General features: G+C 37.0%; 2 protein-coding genes across 3 annotated transcripts in view; both read left to right on the top strand.

The window, feature by feature from the left end:
* The window catches only part of LOC127969170 (GTPase IMAP family member 8-like), a 451,440-nt gene that overhangs the window by 404,599 nt on the left and 23,541 nt on the right, over positions 1-23,300 (top strand). The gene's annotated exons all lie outside the window — the stretch shown is intronic.
* LOC127969838 (lymphocyte antigen 6C2-like) lies at positions 11,371-12,650 on the top strand. The gene is made up of 4 exons (XM_052571967.1): positions 11,371-11,424; positions 11,517-11,633; positions 12,030-12,161; positions 12,353-12,650. The coding sequence occupies exons 1-4, from the start codon at positions 11,376-11,378 to the stop codon at positions 12,418-12,420; spliced, it is 366 nt and encodes a 121-aa protein (XP_052427927.1). The 5' UTR covers positions 11,371-11,375; the 3' UTR covers positions 12,421-12,650.

Raw genomic sequence — 23,300 nt, 5'->3', positions numbered from 1 at the left:
TGTGTTATCTCCCGTAAGTTAGTTTTTTGAAAGTTACCCTTTATAATATGTTATGGGTTAGACATAGGGTGAGTGTTTATACATGATACATGTCACAGTCTAAGCAAGAATATTATGAAGGCTTTTCCTGAAGGCACAGCTTCAATGAGTCGGAGCATGTATTTGGACCCCTTAAGGGTAGAAGGCAGTTTCTAGTGAAATTACTCTAGAAATTAGAGAAGCAACATCAATTAAATTGTCACAGCATGTATTGTGCTACATAACTTCTGTGGGAACTTGAAAATGAAAATGATTGATGCATGGGCCCCAAAGTTGTCTATCCATCTATATGAAAATGGATTTCTCACACGGTGCTCCCCATGATCAGTCTGGGACCATCTCCTGAAATTCTTTGGTTTTGCCAGTATCTTTCATTTGCAGTTTGTTTTTGCACCTTGATTTATATAGCACTTTAAACAAAATACATTGCGTCAAAGCAACTGAACAACATTCATTAGGAAAACAGTGTGTCAAAAATGCGAAATGATAGTTAAGGGCAGTTCATCATTGAATTCAGTGATGTCATCTCTGTTCAGTTAAATAGTGTCTGTGCATTCATTTGCAATCAAGTCAACGATATCGCTGTAGATAAAGTGACCCCAACTAAGCAAGCCAGAGGCGACAGCGGCAAGGAACCGAAACTCCATCGGTGACATAATGGAGAAAAAAACCTTGGGAGAAACCAGGCTCAGTTGGGGGGTCAGTTCTCCTCTGACCAGACGAAACCAGTAGTTCAATTCCAGGCTGCAGTAAAGTCAGATTGTGCAGAAGAATCATCTGTTTCCTGTGGTCTTGTCCTGATGGTCATCTGAGACAAGGGGTGCTTCTCAATTCTTATTTGTGCATCCTCATTTCCTTTCCTCGTGTCTTAGCTCCACCTCTTTTTTATCCTCACTCCTGATTTATCCTCACTCCCTTAAGCGTTACTTCAAAGTGTCATCAGTTGTGATTAAAGGGATCTGCCCTTATGTTGTTAAAGTATGTTAATTAAGACATTCATAATAAATATTAATAAACCAAGATGCCTTTTTTGAAATATATGACATGCATGATTTATTTGAAGTGAAAAGGTAAAATAAAAATAATTACAAAAGATGTGAAGGGGGAGGAGAATTTATACGTGCATCACGTTATGTTCGATAAAAGACTTCCGCATAGAATACACCTGTGTATCCTCGCTCATCGCTCCTCATGAAGCCTCCTCCCTCGTCGATCCTCGTCCTCGTGGTGCAGTTAGAGAATTGAGATGTCCTTCAAGAGGGCTGTGCTCGATCGGTTTCCGGGAACCGTAGCGGACGTAGAGGATTATAATGTAAAAGGAGCTCATTCAAATACTGAGGTGCTAAACCATTCAGGGCTTTAAGCAATATTTTAAAATCTATACAATGTTTGATAGGGAGCGAGTGCATTGTTGACAGGACCGGGATAATATGGTCATACTTCCTGGTTTTAGTAAGAACTCTTGCTGCTGCATTTTGGACTAGCTGTAGTTTGTTTACTAAGCGTGCAGAACAACCACCCAATAAAGCATTACAATAATCTAACCTTGAGGTCATAAATGAAATATTATTATTATAAATTAGATATATTTTTTAGATGGGAAAAATGCAGTTTTACAAATGCTAGAAACGTGTCTTTCTAAGGAAAGATTATGATCAAATAGCACACCTAGGTTCCTAACCGATGACGAAGAATTGACAGAGCAGCCATCAAATCTTAGACATTGTTCTAGGTTATTACATGCAGAGTTTTTAGGTCCTATAATTAACACTGTTTTTTTAGAATTTCGCAGTAAGAAATTACTCGTCATCCAGTTTTTTTTATATCGACTATGCATTCCATTAGTTTTTCAAATTGGTGTGTTTCACCGGGCCTCAAAGAAATGTAGAGCTGAGTATCATCACCATAACAGTGAAAGCTAACAATATTGTTTCCTGATGATATCTCCCAAGGGTAACATATAAAGCGTGAAGAGTAGTGGCCCTAGTACTGAGCCTTGAGGTACTTCATACTGCACTTGTGATCGATATGATACCTCTTCATTCACTGCTACGAATTGATGGCGGTCATATAAGTACAATTTAAACCACGCTAATGCACTTACATTAATGCCAATAAAGTGTTCAAATCTATGCAAAAGAATGTTGTGGTGAATTGTCAAAAGCAACACTAAGATCCAATAGAACTAATAGAGAGATACAACCATGATCAGATGATAAGAGCAGATCATTTGTAACTCTAAGGAGAGCAGTCTCAGTACTGTGATACGGTCTAAATCCTGACTGGAAAACCTCACATATACAATTTTTCTCTAAGAAGGAATATAATTGTGAGGATACCACCTTTTCTAGTATCTAGGACAGAAAAGGGAGATTTGAGATTGGTTTATAATTAACTAGTTCTTTTGGGGGCAAGTTGTGTGTTTTTTTTTTTATGAGAGGCTTAATAACAGCCAGTTTGAAGGTTTTGGGGACATATCCCAATGACAATGAGGAATTAATAATAGTCAAAGAGGATCTATGACTTCTGGATGCACCTCTTTTAGGAGCTTAGATGGTATAGGTTCTTACATACATGTTGTTGGTTTAGATGATTTAATAAGTTTATACAATTCTTCCTCTCCTATAGTAGAAAAGGAGTGAAACTGTTCCTCAGGGGGTCTATAGTACACTGTCTGATGTAATACTGTCGCTGACGGCTGAATGGTTACAATTTTATCTCTAATAGTATCAATTTTAGAAGTAAAGTAGTTCATAAAGTCATTACTGCTGTGATGTTGGGAAATGTCAACACTTGTTGAGGCTTTATTATTCGTTAATTTAGCCACTGTATTAAATAAATAACTGGGGTAATGTTTGCTTTCTTCTAAAAGAGAATCTAGCAGTTTTTAATGATTTTCTGTAGGATAGGTTACTTTCCCGCCAAGCATTACGAAATACCTCTAGTTTTGTTTTCCTCCAGCTGCACTCCATTTTTCGGGCTGCTCTCTTTAGGGTGCGAGTATGCTCATTATACCATGGTGTCATACTGGTTTCCTTTACTTTTCGTTAAAAAAGGTCCCATTTTTTGCGCTTTTTTGAAGCTTTGATTGTGTTTACAGTGTGCAATATAACATGTGTTCATGTTTTGCATGTAAAAAAAAAACAGTATTTGTCACACAATTCAGCTATCTGTTATACCGCTGTTTTCACTGTCACAAAAACGGGCTGATGACTTCCTTGTTCTATAAAGTCCCTCCTTCAGAAATACGTAAAGAGTACTGATTGGGCCAGCAGTTCCTGTGTTGTGATTTGACACCAGCTTAAAGCGCGCTGCCCTCCTGGTAATGCGATTGGAATAGTTTTGAGAAGCAAGTGGGCAGGAGCATGTGCTGAAGATGTACTCATAATCACAGGAGCCTTTTTACTAAAGAGATGTGCATGAAAATCGCATTCGTTTTTTTTGCTCAGCCCTAATATCTACTTAACAAAGCTAAACAGCATTGCCCATTATGTAGTAAGTTACAGAAACTGTTAAACGCACCAACTTAATAAAATACATTTACCGGTTGTGGTCCATAAACAACGCCTTCTCCAGACAAAGAGGGAACTGCTCCATCTTTCAAGAATAATCTTTTTGCGAATCCGGCATTAAACTGATTGAGATTCAGGAAGTTGTCCTCAGCAAGCTGTCCTCAGCAAAATGTGCTGCACACAGTTTTACATGTGGATTATAATTTTCGGGAACCGAGTTAAACATAAATAGTAACCATTAATCTCCAATGCAGCCAGAACTAACTCGGATGTAAAATCACCAAACTCTTGAATAAAGTCTGTATGGTGCCCTGGTGGCCTGTATACAGTAGCCAGTACAAACATAATGGGATTTATCATTAACATGTGTTTCTCTGGATAATGTTATATGAAGCACCATTATTTCAAACGAGTTATACTTGAAGTCTGCCCTCTGAGAAATCCTGAAAACAGAGAACGGTTCAGACTGCTGAAAGGATTATTGGTACTCCCCTGACCACCCTTCAATAACTGTATACATCCAGAGTGAGGAAAAGGGCTCAGAAAACCACTCTGGATCCCTCACATTCAAGTTATCTCATCTTTGAACTTTTGCCATCTGGCCGGCGACTCAGAGCCGCAAATACCAGAACAGTCAGGCACAAGAACGGTTTCTTTCCCCAGGCAGTCTACCTCATGAATAGTTAAATGTTCCCCATTTAAGCAATAAAAATGTGCAATATGCTTATATTTGTGTTCCCTCCATCCTAGTACATCCATTCATCTTACTCAATCCTATTCCATTATCATCTATAGCACAACTATTTAAACAACTTATTTGTTTATTTATTTTGTCTGTGTGTTGTTGTCTCTGTGTACTGGAAGCTTATGTCCCTAAAACAAATTCCTTGTATGCACAAGCATACTTTGCAATAAAGCTCTTTTTGATTCTGATACTGATTTAAGTAGTAAATAAACTGAGTCACTCACTTTTATTCACCTGTGCCATTGAGTCTGTTCTGTGACAACTTTCTTAGTACTTACTGGTATGTAAAATTATAAATAAATAAAAGGCAACACTTTATTATTAGGTCCCATTTGGTGACATTTGTTGATTAAATAAATTAACAATGAAAAATACCCATAAAGCATTTATGGTGATTTCACACCAGTTGAGCCACCCCCCTCCTTTTATCTTGGGAACACAGTTTAAGATATTTTAGATTTAGTCCGAGAGCTCTCAGTCCCTCTATTGAAGCTGTGTGTATGGTATACTGTCCATGTCCAGAAAGGTAAGAAAAACATAATCAAAGTAGTCCATGTGACATCAGAGGGTCAGTTAGAATTTGTTGAAGCATCGAAAATAAATTTTGGTCCAAAAATAGCAAAAACTACTACTTTATTCAGCATTGTCTTCTCTTCCATGTCTGTTGTGAGAGAGAGTTCAAATCAAAGCAGCTGGATATCCGGTTCGCGAACGAATCATTCAGTTCACCAAATGGAACTGAATCGTTTTAAACGGTTCGCATCTCTAATATGCATTAATCCACAAATGACTTAAGATGTTAAAGAGCCAGTAAGATGAAAATTCTAAGCTTCCTATCACTGTTTATAAGTCATGTACAATAGTTTTAAATCCATCCAAGGTTAAAAAACATTGTCATTTTGTCAAAATATCATTTTAAAATTACCTCAGTTCTCAGAGATCTCCAAACGGTTCACGCGAAGCTGTTCAAAAGATTCAGTTTCCTTAAACCCCACCTTTCGGTAGCATACTGTGTTCTGATTGGTCAACTGACATAGTCAGGTTTGATTGGTTGTTCCGCACACAACTTCATGGTAAACAATGTGTTAGCATCTTTTTGGGGTGAATTATGTCTTCCTCTCATCGCGAAGCAAAAGTAAAATAAAAAACTTGAACAGTCCCGCTGCTTTTTCTTCTGTGTGGGTGTATTCATGCCTAGCGCTCCAGTTTGAATCTGAATAGCACGTTCAGCGCGGGGGTGTGGTCACATTAGATATAACCCCTTTACGTGCAAACATCGCCGACGGCCCCAGTTTATTATTGTTTCACTTTCACAGCACATTAAACATCACTGTCTTACTTCATCTGGACAAACATCAATTGAAATTTTAAAGACTCTAGTTTCGATATTTGACCAATATTTTGATACAACATTGTTGCAGTGACAGATATTTAGTGATTTATGTCAGAAGTGCAAAATAATAAATCCGTATTATGCCACATTTTGAATAGAAATTCACCACTCATTCATATTCAGTCACGTCAGCAGCGGTTTATTTGTGTTCACATAGACTCACTGAACAGCGTCAATAAGGATTTATAGACAAAAGATGCATATCTAAATGGACATATTTACTGATGTTTACTTCATATTTCTTCAGACAGAATCGTCATTTCTATTCATTTTCCACGGATTTACGCGATCTGATGATAAACAGTCTCTCCCAGCGATCTGTGTATGTGTTTGCTATGTTGTCAGCTCGTGCTGTGTGTGACTCAGACTCTGATTGGGCCTTCCCAATGTCAATCTTAGAGTGTCATATCCGGACACCGCCACATCGTGTCACATGCTTCCTGCACACTTCCTGGTAGTTATCTGGCCAAAACAACACAGAAACACCTCTGTGCACACGAAATATCCGAATAATAAACCCGCGATTACGATAGTAAAGCTTGGTATGAGATTTTCTTGAGATCTGGGGCGTTTTTATAAAAAAAAAATCGAAAATGTACATGGGAAATGCTAACTTGTGCAGCGATGTAAAAGGCTACAAATAACATATTTTTACAACAGTAAACGACCAAATTCCACCCCTGATCGCTAAAGGAACTTATTATAAACACTCGACCGGGGTTTAAAGCATACCTGTCAAGTATCCCGTTTTGGCCGAGAAAGTCACGTATTTTTCCCCCTTTTTTCCCGCCGTCCTCCCGTATTAGTATTTTCCCGTAAATCTCCCGTATTTTAATTCTTTAATTTTAACCTGCGTTATTAATAAAACAATAATTAAAAAAAAACATTCCCAATCTGAGCTCTGTTACTAGTCTCGCGATAACTGCCACCTGCAGTAGCCTGTCGCGAGGGGTGTGTGAGGTCAGATGACATGAGTTATAACTCGGGAAAAACAACAACAAAAGAAAAAACAGAGACGGATGATGGATGTTATGATAGAGAGTGAATGCACACCTGCCAAAAAACCAAAACCCATGTGTAAATACCGTGATAAATGGGACAGCGAATTTACTTTTTTAAAGAATGCAAAGTCTGCAACAAATTTGTACTACTCACTAAAAGAGTAAAAGAAAAGTTATGTGAAATGAAAAGAAAAACTGTAAAAAAAAAAAAAAAAAAAAAAAGCAATATGAAATTAAAAGAATGTGTGGAATGAAAATAAAATGTAAATGTAAAGACAAGCAATGTAAAATTAACAGAAAATATGCAAATAAGCCTTTAAATAAATGCTCTCCATATGTACCGTTTTTTGTTTTCATTTGGGCTATAACACCTGTCTTAAAATGTAAGGGATACTGGAGCTTTGTTGGGGTGGTGGGACTGCTTGCGGTGGGCGCTGGAAAATGTCTCTTATTTTCAAATCCAAAACTTGACAGATATGGTTTAAAGTGAGTTTTGAGTAAAAGTGTACTAATAATTTCATAAATTGTCTGATGTAGCTTGATGCTAACGTTAGCTACAATGCTACTAATAGCAGGTGCTTTTCTTCTTCATAATGCATTTTTGTCTCAATAATTCACTTAAGGTCGTAAGAAAATGTTTTGTTGTATTTTTATAGTAAGACTTTTGATAAATAAGGGCTAAATGCAAAGAGAGACTGAAGTGAGATCGCTGCTTTGTGTCTTTGTAAAGCCTGAAAAACCACAATCAAGGCTAATAGAGGTGGAATAAAAACAAAAGAATAATGGTAAAAGAATAATGTGGATATTGTGTCATACCAGCGGAGGTGTGAAAGACTCTTTTGGTGAGAACAACAGAATCATGAATGGGGAGTTTTGCAAAGCCAACACACATACAAAATACACAGGAGAGTTTACATGCGAGATCTTACAGAGATGACAAGGGCCATAAATCAATCTGATTAGCCTTCTCTAAAAACACACATGACATGGCCTTAGAAAATATTTCATAAAATTCAGTTTTACAGATTCGATTATGACATTTTTTATGAAGTTTTGGAAGACTTGTGGCCTTAGCTACACTTTGTTTTCAAAATCATTTCCTATATCAACAATTTTTAAAATACATTTAAAACATATGTTTTTAATATTTTTATTTTTGTTTTTATGTTTGAGCTTATATATCTCTATTATCATAACAGTCTGAGTGATTCTGATTCCTGAACAGTAAACTTTAAAGTGTCAGCTTTGTGAACAAAGGTTGATTATGTGTCTAGTCAGAAAGAATCAGGAGCAGAAACCTTTTTATTTTGGGTATGTAATTTCGGTCTCCATGCCAAAAAAGGGGGGTTACTAGTAAGGGGAAAATGAAGGGAGACATGAAAAACGGACATCACGTCGTTTTCATATGGATTATCACAGAATATCTGTTAGCAGCACTTATTTACTTTTAAAGAAGACATGTCACGCTTTCTATAGATATATCTTTCATGTCTCTTCGTTGAGTATTCACGGAGTTACACTTCATTTTAATGACGTGTTTGTAAATGAAGATCAGCGCAGAGAAAGGCTGCAGACAGCACACATACTGATAAGACGCTCGGGAGAAAACAAACACATAACTTTATAATCATACTTCGCGTTGTGATTCTGAGATGCTCGTTGGTCTAAATTAAGTTGATAATGAACCCTCTTTTATGGCCAAACGCTTTGAAAATCCCGCTTTGAACTCGCCGAGATTAGAAAAGCAGTCATCAGTGAAATGTTGTGAACACAACAAAAGGGATTTTTTTGTACTGCTCTGGTATTGTGGTAAAAATGAATTTTAGCCATTGGTTCTTCTGATCTTCATTCTTTGGCAGTGAAAATAAAACAAACTTGCCTTTACAATTAAAAACACACTGTCTCCTCGACATGATGCTCTCACACCAACCAGAGCGTCTGTGTTTTGGGGTGGGGCAGGTCAGAGATCCGTTTCTCCCAAGACGGTAGGCGGAGATTATTATGCAAAGTGTCCCTAGTGACGTACATAGAGATGGGCAAAAGATTTGAAATCTATAACGACTCGTTTCAGTGATTCAGAGTCGACTCCTTACTTTAGAAGCCAATAACTTTATAAATCGTTAATTTTTGGTTTAATTACTTTGCATATTGTTTACACTGATGGACAGCTACATCATACACTGTAATACATGTCATTTTTGATTTCCCATCTGTGTGGCTCTTTAACTTTTTTTTTTAATGTGGCTGACACTCCCTCTGAGTTCAAACAAACAAATATATCGGAGTAATGGATGCACTCAGACAGTACACTGACTGAACTGCTGTGACGATGAAACAGATAACGAACAATAGACTGACTAGTTCATGAGTGAAGAACCGGTTGCATCGGTGTTCGGATCACCAGTAACGTAGACTAACCATGTTCCGTACAAAACGATGTTCCGTACAGGTGACGTTTTAGCGCTGATTGCAGAATAAATAATTACAGTTCTTACATAAACTATATATCTGTGTCATCCTTATGTTTCTGTCTTTCACTCCCGATCTAAACAGAGCCCCATCCGCCGTTTGTTTCAGTAATATTTGAGTAAGTTTGCTCGTTGTGCCCACCGCGCTTGAAAATGGACAGTGGGGAAGATTTACTTCAAAACTTCAGCTTGGGAGGAAGACAACTAGAGCAGTGAAAATTTACATTTATATTCCACTTATGTTTCCCACAGTACTACAGCCTTTATTAAATTAATATTATGTTATCACAAATTGTTAAATATATTACTTTTTGTTGAATAAACGCTTTGAAATGGGAATGTTTAAGCATCGATTGCGGGCGATAACACTTAGCGTCACCCTCACATGAGACTGGCGGCAGAGATCTCTTACTTTATGAAGTTTTCACATTGGTTAACCTTTTTTTTATTATTAATCAGTGCAAATTATTTTCCCCTTCTCGTCTTCTGCATCTTAAGAAAGATATGGAAATGATGTTCTCTAACCTTTCACATGGCTCATGCTTAACTCACATGTCATATTTAATATCACGACACAATCATGCCTAACTCGCATGTGCCCTTTATTAAAGCAGCAATTAACTTGTATTTAAATCAAATAAAAAGGTAATAATCTTTGATATATATTGGAATTATGTTTTCTTGCAGTTAAAATAAATAAACAGCTCACTTTTGATCAGTTAAATGTCCATTTTCGCCGATAAAATCAAGTTATGAGCGCTGTACGGAACATCATTATAAGCCTGTACGGAACACCGTTAACCCCTATCATCTTCCGTACACTAGCGGAGGTGGTACTTTTCCCCAGTTTTCTCAAAAACTATTGGTCCTAAAGACATCAATCAAAGTGTAGACTGTATAATAGGTATTCCCCCGGAGAATGAGCACACAAGCATGCTTGTATGTCTTTCTACAACGGAGGAGTGGTCACTGGCGTGCGGTGAAAGGTGAAAAGTGTACGGAACATGGTTAGTCTACGTTAGTTCTTTCGGACAGTTTGATTCAATAAACCAGTTGAAGAAAACGGTTCACCGGTTCTTTTGCGCTTGACATGATGGCGTCATTTGCGATGATTGCCCTTGATTCAAGCCTTCGGATTACCCGCGCTGATAACACTAGCACAGAATCAGTTCAGAATCAATCACCAAAAGAATCAGTTTGGTTCAGGCGCTCTGTGTTTCGGTTTGCTTCACGCTGAATCACACATGCGCAGTATCATCAGCTCCTCGGTTAACGAATCAGACGCGTCTAACAGAAACGGTTCTTGACTCGTGAACGAGTCAATGTTTTGTTCGTTATCTGGCTCGGCTCGGTGTTCATCTTCAGTTCTCTCTTCACAGCAGTTCAGCCAGTGTACTGTTTGGGTAAATGAATTACTCCGGGATATTGGTTTGCTTGAACTCAGAGGGAGTGTCAGCCACATTAAAAAAGTTAACAGCTTAAGTCATTTGTGGATTAATGCGTATTAGAGATGCGAACCGTTTAAAACGATTCAGTTCAATTTGGTGAACTGAATGATTCTTTCGCGAACCTGATATCCAGACTGCTTTGATTTGAACTCTTTCTCTCACACAGACACGGAAGAGAAGACAATGCTGAATAAAGTCATCGTTTTTCATTTGAAGTAGGTCAGACTTTATGTGAAAGCAGTCTTAGTTATTGCCGATTCCAACATTTCCCATTTTTTATTAATATTAATTAAGATTAATAAGTTTTGTAACATTGTACTGCTTATTGGTAATGTTAATTAATTAATTAAATACAGTTAACAAATTGAACCGTATTATATTGTGTACAGTTAGTAAACAAATATTTCATATTTATGATAATATTTAAATGAGTATTTTGCTATAGAGAAAATTATGTTGGGAGAGAGGTTTGGAATAAAATGATTAAATATGAAATGAAACAATATATCAAACAATAGGAAATGAAACAGTCATGTTTGGGTGAACTATGTCTTTTAAATGGTTTAGGAAGACCTACAGTATATATTGCTTATAATTCCTTGTAATTGCTCCCCACCCCATTATTAACTTCCAAGTAATTTACGTAAGCTAAAGTTTGTGTTTACAGAAATGTTATCCTCTCATGTTATGATGAACCCCCATCTGTTTTGAAAAGCTATAAAATGAGCACTGAAACCAACACGTTATTTCATTCACCTCCTGGTCGAAGATGGATCTGCAGATCTCAGTTTTTCTTCTGTCTGTGCTTTTCACTGCAGGTACAAAGACAAATCGCATTTGTAATGTTTCTGGGTACAAATACAGATCACATATTTCTCTCTCTCACCCTCTCTGTCTTTTATTACTAAAGGACAATCTCTCAGCTGTTATAAGTGCGTGGATCCGATAGTTTCTTGTGCAGATCCAAAGGTGGAAACATGTCCAAGTGGATTCAAGTGCATGACTGGAACACCAGAGTTGGGATTTGGTGAGTCCAATATGATTACTGTTATAATTGTTATAACACTGTTATAATTGACTGATTCAATGGAAATGTAACTTATCACAGAGCTGCTATATGTGACTTCTTCTATAGGTAAGTAAAGGTAAAAAAAAACTAGCATAACAAAGTGTAAACAGTAAAAGTATTTGAGCTACTTATTAATCATAAACTATGTTTATGATTATGATGATTCCTTTAAATAATATAAGAACTATTAAATATCAAGTTTTGTAACAGAATGTTTTTGTACGGCTAAAATAACTTGTAGTGGGTTCAGGTTACAAACGGCCACGCTTGCTCTGATTTTGATCTATTCACATAACTGCAAATGTTGGAATTGTTTCAACATCCTATTAAATTAAAAGTTTGTCTTTTTTGCAGGTTCCATGAAGGTGACCACCAAAGTTAAAGGCTGTTTACCTGAAGCTGAGTGTAAACATGGGACCATTCAGACAGAAGATGGGATTACTGGGACTCTCCAGTGCTGCAACACTGACCTTTGCAATGCAGCAGGTATTGCTATTTATTTGACCATGTCTGACCATTCTGTCCACAGTGACAAACAATAATACTAAAAACACAAGTGACTGCTCAATGTTTTTTTTAATTGATTTTAGAAAACTGAAATTAAATTTGTCAATAATCATTTTAATATCAGTAGTAGTAGCTGTCATTAACAGTAGTTTCCTTATTGTCTTGATCAGATGGAGTGTATAAGAGAAGCTTCCTCCTGCTGTGGTCTCTTCTGTTTTTCTACATCCTGTTCCAGTGAATCCCGCTGCAGATTCTACCGTTGCAGCTAAAACTCAATGTCACACACATTTCTATTCATACTTTACTGAAGAAAATGCTGTGTTTGTTGTTCTGGTGGTGTTGTTTTTTTAGTATCATGATTTGAGGAACAGAAACTTTGTATTGTAATAAACAGTTATCAAACAATATCCTGCCTTAAACAATGTAATAGACAAATAATTATATAAAACAAACACTATATATAATAATTATAACATTTTGTACAATAATAGTACCTGTAATCAAGACTGTATTTCCTGCATGTATTTTCTCTCTCTCTTCATAATAAAAAGTTAATAAAGGAAAACTATTATAGAGTGCTAAACTGCTGTAATAAAATAATTAAATATTAAACATCCCTCCCTTCATTGATCCACCCCCAAATTAAAACGCACTATGCAACACAGGCAATGACTAACAATCCTAACAAAACTGTCCTGTTACTTTAGATTTTATTAAAACAACAGCATATATTGGTTCTGTGAACTCCCTCCTCCCCATCATAAGCATAAACATAGTCTATTGCTGATTGGTTTCAAGAGTTGTACGAATCAATCCATTGGTAAGTCCAGTATGATGTGAAAATCTATTGAAAGTATTTCTTTTGCAAAGCTGAAGTTCACTATTTGCAGTAAATGACTTGCAATTCATTAGCCACTTTAGGTAAATAAATAAAGTACAGCAAATAGTAAAGCTATTTGTGTTACAAAAGGTGTATTCAAGATTGTTAATAAATTATGAAAAAATGTCCTGGCTCTTGCCTGATTGTAACCCTTCTCTGACCTTTTTCCAGTGCATGTGAATTTATGAAGCAAACTGTCTGCTGAAATAACCACAACATGAACATAAACTTATATACTCATCTGTCAGTCAGATGCGCATGGAAATTGCAAACAATATAGTGACCTTAAAAATCTTAATATTAATCCTGTGACCATTAATCCTAAACCATTTTGAAATCGGATAATTACATTTTTTTGTTTGTTTTTTCAAATATTGAATTGTATTTTCAAATCTTTTAGTGGTCTCCTCCCCCTTTGTGGGCGCTTTCAAGAGTCATATTATAAAAGGTATGGTATTTTACAATCAAAACTTTTTACAATCTTATCGTTGGGAAGGTCTAAGTCTTAAGATTCCATATTTGATGGTTATTTTGTGATAGTAGTGATATTAAGAGAGAAATGTATACATTTGTGACATAAAATTGCATTTAAAGAATTTAGAGTGTCACTCTATTTTTAGTATAATGCCTAAACAGTTTACTAGAAACCTCAATTTTTTATATATGACATTTTATATCAAATTATACATACATAACTTATTTAGACATACGGCTTTGATTTCATGGCAATTTTAGATGAAAATAATTAAATTAAATATTAAACATCTTTCTCAGTTATTTTCTTAAATTTGTTTATTTATTTATTTGGTTGTTCAAGGTCCAAAAAGGTTTGACACCCAAACAAACAAAAAATTTTTTTTATGAAAATAAATTTTTAAATACTTATTAATTGTTTAAAAAAATAGTACAGTACATTTTCTTTACAGTAAAATAAAACAGCTGGTTGTCGTCTTTGGAATACAGACCTAAGGTTGGTCTAGTTTTAAAGTGTTCATGAATTAAAACAATTAAAGTTTTGATAGTGCACTTTCATATCTATGTTCAAAAATGGGGCGTGACAGATAAGGGGTTAAAGATATGATATTAAAAATTTTCATAAAAAAAATGGACATGTGATTTAAAAGCAGAGAATGCAGGTGATCTACAAGTGTTTCAACTGCAAAAAGACTATCAAAAAATATTAAAGAGTTGTCTATGTACTGAAACATTTTACATTACATTAACTGAGTAAAGTGATGAGAGACTAAAGCACCATGAGAGTGAAACAAAGACCAACGTGTTTCTTCTGCTAGTAATCAGTGAAATGACTCATGATGTGCCAGGGGGAATTAGCAAGTAGTGGTGGCATGTTGGGGCGAGACTTAACTATTTTGGCAAAGAAAATGTTCCTTCCCTAGAAAAATGCACAAGATTCTTGGTTAATTGACCACGAGTTAAGATAGTACAAATTTACACACAAATGTTTGTTTTTGTGAAAAGTGGGGACATCCCATGGGCGTAATGGTTTTTATACTGTACAAACTGTATATTCTATGGCCCTACACCAACCCTAACCCTAACCCTCACAGGAAACTTTGTGCATTTTTACTTTCTCAAAACAAACACATTCTGTATGATTTATAAGCGTTTTGAAAAATGGGGACATGGGTTATGTCCTCATAAGTCACCCTTCTCCTTGTATTACCCGTGTCATTGCAATGAAATGTCGTGCCTCGCAGGACCACAGTGCTTCATGAACATAGACAAACAACAATGAAGTAAAACAGTATAAACCTATACACAACTAACCTACTGACCAATTTTGATTATAAATATACTATATATAAGTATTTACCTATACATACACTGAAAAAAACATACTATATGAATGTTTCACATAATACTGTACATGTGCAAAGAGAAACATTGTAAGTCAAGCAGCTGGTTGGGAACCAATGCAAGATGATTTGTGGTGCATGAGCATGTAAACACCTACATATTACTGAGCCTTTTAAGGTATATACAGAGCAGTGTGTGTGGAAAAAGTGTCTAAGGTAGTCTCTGCTGGTTATGTCTGTATTCTGCCAACATTTCCTGCATGAAGAGGGTTAGGTTAAATCCTGTGCCATGGTCCACTCTGACCTGGTCCCACATCCCATGGGAAAGGACAGCTTTTCTAGGAAGAAATAAAAAAATAAAGTTAGAATTTAACATTAACATTAAGGTACACAAAAACTATGAACATATAATAATATAATATTTCATCTTACTTGTACACCTCTTCATAAATGGTTAAATTATTCTTTATTGGCATAGTGGAATGGCCAACAATTTTCGTGCTGAAGCCATCAATTGCAATAACGTGTGACACCAAACATGCAAAGCTTTTCATTGTATGGGACCAGATTCAAATTCCGTGCTCCCTGAAATAAAATTTTATTAGGTTACATACAGTTCTTTTAGAAAGTATGGAAGTAGTAAGACTTTTTAACATTCTGCACTAGTTAGTTTTTAGTAATAGTTTTTGTTCCCCCTTACAACAGAATGCAATGGAAACAGCAAAAACTTGCAACACCACTCTCAGGTATTATCTATACGTATAAAGGCTGATGACCAAATAGACACTGATGTTTGATTCCACAATGTATAATTATTTACATGCAAAGACATGATGATGTGTTTAACTTGATAAGCAATGTTTTATCCCATCCAACTCTACCTGGCATCGAGCCCGGTGACATGGTTCATGCATTTGTGCCAATGTCTGTCCCACTCTGACCTCTGATGCATTAACACCTTGTGCAGCAAGGTAGCCCGTCATCATTTTACGCCCGTAATATGGTCCAGTCAGTAAAAAAAAAAAAAAGATTAAGATAAAAGATTACATAAAAACAATGCATTATTGTTGCAAAGCTCTCTCTCTCATATATATATATATATATATATATATATATATATATATATATATATATGAGAGAGAGAGAGAGCTTTGCAACAATATATATATATATATATATATATATATATATATATATATATATATATATATTTAGCAGTTAAGTAGTAAATATTTTTCAGATGCTAGTTTTTTTAATGCATTTTACAGCATTTAACCTATCTCTATTTGTTATTCAATTAACTATTTGAGTTTTATTGACAGGCAATCTGACTAATCAAATGCTGAAATTTGTCCACCAAACAAATCAAACAGGAGTTTAATGGATTAATATCAGTGGACTTGAACTCGAAAAATGGTCGATATTGACATGTTTTTTGCAGTTTAAATAATATCATCATGTTCATTCATGAACATTTTGTGTTAGTAGAAAGAGACAATCGGTTCTCGTGACATTTGAAAGAATATTCAAATGATATTAAATATTAAAATTTGAAAGTATATAAAATATAGACATATTACATACACAGTATAGACCCTGATTAGGTAAACTTCTGAGTATTACTGGACTATCACATTACAGCATCATCATGCAGCATCTTTGAGGGTGATTTGCAACAACCTTATTAATCATCTATAAAGATTATCTATAAGAATTCTGAAAAATGACCACTTGCGCATAAAATTACATTAAACAATTTAGGGAAAATGCTTACCTCTACCACTGCTCGTGAAACCGCCAACTCTAATTCCTTGTAGGAGATGCAATTTCTCTTAAGACCTCTTTCAGAACAGAATTTTCTTATATTTCGCTCTGAATTCCCCCTCTGCATTCCTAGCTCAGATAAATTATATGATATTTCTGTGTCTGTGTCCATTTTCATACATAGTCATTATAAGGTCTTCATGTGTCCTTAAACTCATGGCAACAGCTGAGTGGAAGATACTGCATGCATTCAAACTTCCGTGGGTTTCTTCTTCTGGTGTTTTATGATGGTTTGGCAAGCCAACGTATAAAGGTACATTAGCGCCACCTACTAATCTGAGTGGGAGTGCGTATGGAACAAGAGACAGTAAGAAAGATGAGGAAGAATTAAAATAAATAACACTAGATTATATCCATAACTTTATCAATTCCCAGCAATCTTAATTAATGAATTAACTGTCGAGAGAATTGACGTCTCTCCCTTATGCAACATACTCAAAACAACATACTGTACTGTTTGTGGATGTCCACATTTATAACAATTTCCCATTGCAATTTGTTTACGTTCGTACATTTAAAACTTTTAATTTGAAAATTTTAAATGATTGCCCCGCCTCTTACGTCTCGAGCCTCTTGCTTTCTATGTGTATTGATAGTGATGTGCTGGGAAAACATGTAGGAACGTTTTGCTTTGCGAGTTATACATCGTGTTGGTAAACGGCGTGAGCTATGATCTGCTTTGCCGATTGCGAAACGTGATTGGCAAACGGTTTGCCAGAATATACCCTGACCGAATGTCCTATATATTGTTTGTCACTTCGTCTTGTCTTTTTCAGATGGTTGTGGAGGTTCTCTGGTCACGATTCTCACCGTCATTTCTCCTCACTCCAGTTCCTGGTTTTCATTTGGAATTCTGGCTTGTTTGGAGGATCATGTTCGGATCTCTAGCTTGCCGTCTGCCCCCTGAGTCCTGCGTCGCCGAGCCTGGTGTTCTTCTGCCTGCTGTTGTTTGGACCTACACTACCTCTGTTCTATTTTGTGTCATTAAACACCAGTATAGAGCAGTAATCGGGCCATAAAAGTTAGGCCCGACTGGACCCGAGCTCGACAGGTTTCAGCACGAGCCTGACAAGTTCATTTTGATTGACAGCTTTTTAAAAGCCCATACCCGTTTACAGCCTGACATTATTCATATGTGTGCACACACACAGCTCTTTTGCCTTTTGTCAAGAATGAGTCATTTATACGTTTTAACATAATGTATTCATAACTAACATAGACTAGACCACTTGGAAGTTGGAATAAAAAAATAAAATAAGTCCTCTGTAACATCTCAGCACTATAAATAGGCATAGGCTCATTTAGCCTATAAATAGACCAACGCACCAACAAAAACGAGTCTTTTTAACAAATTAAATTAAGATAAATTTTAAATTCAGATGGGTATTTGGTAATAAACTAAATTAAGATAAAGGCTACGCTGGATTTGCTTCGCCAGCAGCTGACATTTAATAATAGAATAATGCCAACATTAGCGTAAATGTCCACATTATGCATTTAAGACTCAATAAATATTTAGTTATCATTTGACAAACCTTTAATCACATAGATTAGACAATCTTTAAAGTTTGGGCTCATAAATATTAGATCACTCACACCCAAAGCAGTTATTGTAAATGAAATGATCACAGATAATAGTTTTGATGTACTCTGCTTGACTGAAACCTGGCTAAAACCCAAATGATTATTTTGGTCTAAATGAGTCTACACCAAACTACTGCTATAAGCATGAGCCCCGTCAGACTGGTCGTGGCGGAGGTGTTGCAACAATATATAGTGATATTCTCAATGTTACCCAGAAAACGGGATGCAGGTTTAACTCATTCGAAATACTTCTGCTTAATGTTACATTGTCAGACATGCAAAAGAAATCGAATGTATCTCTTGCTCTGGCTACTTTGTATAGACCACCAGGGACATATACAGAATTCCTACAAGAATTTGCAGATTTCCTCTCAGACCTTCTGATTACAGTTGATAAGGCGCTAATCATGGGACATTTTAACATTCACGTTGATAATACAACTTTGGAGTCAAGCAAAATGTCACCGGGCCCACTCATCGTTTTAATCATACACTAGATTTAATTATATTGCATGTTAAGAATTATATCTTAATTCTATAAATATTGTACCTCACTGTGATGATATTACACACCATTTCCTTGTATTGTGCATGCTGCATATCACTGATATTAACTATATGTCTCAGCGTTACCGTCTGGGCAGAACTATTGTTCCAGCCACCAAAGACAGATTCGCAAGTAACCTGCCTGATCTATCTCAACTGCTATTTGTACCCAAAAATACACATGAATTAGTCGAAATAACTGACAACATGGGCACTATTTTCTCTAATACATTAGAAGCTGTTGCCCCCATCAAATTGAAAAATGTTAGAGGAAAACGTACTGTGCCCTGGTATAACAGTAATACTCGCTCTCTCAAGAAAGTAAATTGTAGTCTTGAACACAAAGGGAGAAAAACAAACTTAGAATTGCATGTTAATACAGTATGTCCAGCTTTAGACAGGCTCTAAAAACTGCTAGGGCTGAGCATATTCACAAACTCATAGAAAATAACCAAAACAATCCAAGGTTTTTATTTAGCACAGTGGCTAAATTAACATATTACTAGACGCCACCTGATTCAAATATTCCACCAACGTTAAATAGGAATGACTTTATGAATTTCTTCACTGATAAAATAGATAACATTAGAAATGCAATAGCGAATGTAGATTCTACAACGTCTAACACTTCAGTTTCATCCATCGCACCCAAAGATAAACTGCAGTGCTTTACAACCATAGGACAGGAAGAGCTAAATAAACTTATCACTGTATCTAAACCAACAACATGTTTATTAGATCCTGTACCCACTAAATTACTGAGAATTGTTACCTGTAGCCGAAGAACCGCTTCTCAATATTATTAACTCGTCGTTATCTTTAGGTCACGTCCCAAAACCATTCAAGCTGGCGGTTATGAAGCCTCTTATTAAGAATCCAAAACTAGATCCTAGTGAACTGGCAAATTATAGACCTATTTCAAATCTTCCATTTATGTCTAAAATTTTAGAAAAAGTTGTGTCTGCTCAATTGAGCACCTTCCTGCACAAAAATGATCTGTATGAAGAATTTCAGTCAGGCACAGAAACTGCACTTGTTAAAATTACAAATGACCTGCTCCTTGCGTCAGACCAAGGCTGCATCTCATTTCTAGTTTTACTTGATCTTAGTGCAGCATTCGACACCATAGATCATTACATACTCATAGATCGAATACAAAACTATACAGGTATTCAAGGGCAGGCTCTAAGATGGTGTAGATCCTACCTGTCCGATTGCTACCATTTTGTTTACTTAAATGGGGAGTCATCTCATTTATCATCAGTAAAATATGGAGTGCCACAAGGATCCGTCCTAGGTCCCCTTCTATTTTCAATATACATGTTGCCCCTTGGTAATATTATTAGAAAACATGGAATTAGCTTCCACTGTTATGCTGATGATACTCAGCTATATATCTCAACGAGACCAGACGAAACCTCTAAATTATCTAAGCTAAAAGAGTGTGTTAAAAATGTAGAAGATTGGATAACCAATAATTTTCTCCAATTAAATTCGGATAAGACAGAGATATTAATTATTGGACCAAAAAACACTACACAGAATCTTGTAGATTACAATCTGCAACTAGATGGATGTACTGTTACTTCTTCTACAGTCAAAAATCTGGGTGTTATATTAGACAGCAACTTGTCTTTTGAAAATCATATTTCCCATGTTACAAAAACTGCATTCTTCCATCTTAGAAACATTGCCAAGCTACGAAACATGTTGTCTGTTTCTGATGCAGAAAAGCTAGTTCATGCATTCATGACCTCTAGACTGGACTATTGTAATGCACTTGTAGGTGGTTGTCCTGCTTCTTCAATAAACAAGCTACAGGTAGTCCAAAATGCAGCGGCTAGAGTCCTTACAAGGTCAAGAACATATGATCATATTACCCCAATTTTACAGTCTCTGCATTGGCTACCTATTAAATTCCGTATCAGTTACAAATTATCATTACTTACCTATAAAGCCCTAAATGGTTTAGCTCCTGCGTACCTAACTAGCCTTCTACCACACTACAATCCATCACGCTCCCTAAGGTCACAAAACCCTGCACTTTTGGTAGTTCCTAGGATAGCAAAGTCCACTAAAGGAGATTCCACCAAACTGGAATAGCCTTCCTGATAATGTTCGGGGTTCAGACACACTCTCTCTGTTTAAATCTAGATTAAAAACGCATCTCTTTCACCAAGCATTTGAATAAAGTATCTTAAACTGTGAGTATAGTTGTATCTGATCAAATGTGCATTCTTATTCTTTAGCTTGGGTTAAAATAATTAATTTTACTTTGTTGGAACAGCAGCTATGCTAATGATGTCTCTATTTGTTTCTATGTTTTGCCACGGGATTTACACAAGCTCCAGTCTGGATCCAGAACACCTGAGAGAGATGATGCTGACCCTCAGAGGACCCCAGATGATGCTAGCCCTAAATCAACAAAAGAACTAACAAATATTGCTACAGGTGTGACTGAATCATATGTTAATTATTAATAATATTGATAATGTTCATCATCTGGCTGACTACGACTAATTTTTTACATGTTTTTGTCCAGGAAAATGATTGAATCCAATGTAGATCGTTTCAGCGCGTTCCTACACTCACTGATGGTGCGTCATTATTCACTCATTATTCTCATTATAAACATGGTCAAAACTTTTCCTCAGACTTCGCTTTAGTTGCTGGTGCAACCAAAACGTAATCGCCAGAGGCAAGCCTCAGTTTTACCTATTCAGCATTCATTTCTGCATCTTTCTCATGCTAATCGAAACACATCACATGACCGCTCGTTTACCAAACCGGAGCGCAAGCCCGAGCCCGTGTAAGATGATATAAATTAAGCCCATACCCCACTGAACACGTCAGGTCACATCGGGTGCCATGGATTCAGTGAGTGCAGCCAGTTTCGAACAGATGTTCACCAGTAACCACGCCTGCATGGATCGTCAGGATGAGCAGATCGGAGCCTCGGGTCGGGCGATACAGGCTTTGGTAACGCAGGTGACTGAACTCACCTCTCAATTACAATGTCTGAGAGGTATTCGGGTCAACCGAATTTATGCAGGGCTTTCTTAACCAAATGTTCGATTTACTTCTCTCTTCAGCCCATGATATTTTCTTCCAAGGAGAGTAAGGTGGCACGAATTATGACGCTCTTGTCATGACGCACGGCTCTGGGGAACAGCGGTGTGTGGCAGAATCAACACGACTGCTGATCTTCTTTCCGAGCACTTGAACAGGAGATGGGGCGCGTGTTCGACCGCAGAGTCGCTGGATGCGAGGCGGCCCACCAACTGGCCGATCTTTGACAGAACAACAACTCTGTTTCAGACTATTACATAGAGTTCTGAATGTTGGCCGCCGAGTGCAAATGGAACGAGGAGGCGCAGTGGGACATGTTCCTGCATGGGTTGGCTGACCGTGTTCAAAAGGAGATTTACACGTTGGAATGACCCAAGATGCTTGATGGACTGATTGAACTTGCACTACGAGTCGATGCACGTCTACAAAAGAGAGAGCCTCAACTGTACCAGACTCCTGTGGGTGACTTAGCTGAGTTCTCAGGTTACAAGAGAGTGAACACGGTCAGCCCTCTAACGATCCTGAACCCATGCAGGTAGGTCAAGGTCATTTCTACCTGTCCTTTAAAAGACCAAGCCCGGCGGTAGGACGGAGGATACTGTCGGGTGGTCTTTCCATGACTAAACCCTCTAACGCCACCCTCCTCCCGGTCAGACTCCAGGGGGCAGGCAGCTCTTTCAACTGCCAGGCACTGGTGGATTCGGGAGCGGCAGGTAACCTGATGGACATTTCATTGGCCCACAAACTTCACCTCCCTATCACAATGCTTCAACACCATCCACGCACTAAATGGACAGGAACTCCCGATCAATACTTACACTACTGGGCTCATCACACTTATCACCTTGGGTAACCACACTGAGAGGATCTCACTCTACCTCACCCAGTCACCTCACGCCTCACACCTCACACCCCCATTGTCCTGGGTCATCATTGGTTGGCTAAACACGGACCCAAGATAGAGTGGGGTCAGAACTCTGTGTCCAGTTGGAGTAATCAATGTTGTGCCTCATGTCTTTCATCTGCTGGTCTGTCTGTTTCTTGTTCTGTGTTGCAGGAGGAGCCAGTGAATCTGTCCAACGTGCCACCAGACGTAAATTTCTTTCTGTGTCTTACCCTCTCTCCTATTTCTCCAAAATGTAGAAATGGACCTTATGTATTTACAAGAACAATTAAATAGTACAAGAACAAAAATAAAACAAAAAACAACAGAAAAAAAAATGTATTATTCTTTGAAGGTCTGTCATGGCGCGCCTCATCATCCTCCTCCTCCGCCACCTCCTCCTCTTCCTCTTCCTTCCTGCACTATCCAATGACATTTGATAGGGTGTCCCGAGATTTTTTTTTTTTCCTCTTTTTTTTTTTGCCGCACAAATTTTTTGGCGAATAGGCGGTTTC

Source organism: Carassius gibelio, chromosome A4 (assembly GCF_023724105.1).
Source record: "Carassius gibelio isolate Cgi1373 ecotype wild population from Czech Republic chromosome A4, carGib1.2-hapl.c, whole genome shotgun sequence".
Classification (NCBI taxonomy): domain Eukaryota; kingdom Metazoa; phylum Chordata; class Actinopteri; order Cypriniformes; family Cyprinidae; genus Carassius; species Carassius gibelio.
This window is presented reverse-complemented; position numbering and strand designations above follow the sequence as displayed.

Excerpts from the sequence above, each read along its gene's own strand:
- LOC127969838 (XM_052571967.1), top strand. The coding sequence starts at position 11,376 with ATGGATCTGCAGATCTCAGTTTTTCTTCTGTCTGTGCTTTTCACTGCA. Across the intron at positions 11,634-12,029 it reads AACACCAGAGTTGGGATTTG|GTTCCATGAAGGTGACCACC; the intron begins GTGAGTCCAATA and ends TCTTTTTTGCAG. Across the intron at positions 12,162-12,352 it reads TGACCTTTGCAATGCAGCAG|ATGGAGTGTATAAGAGAAGC; the intron begins GTATTGCTATTT and ends TGTCTTGATCAG.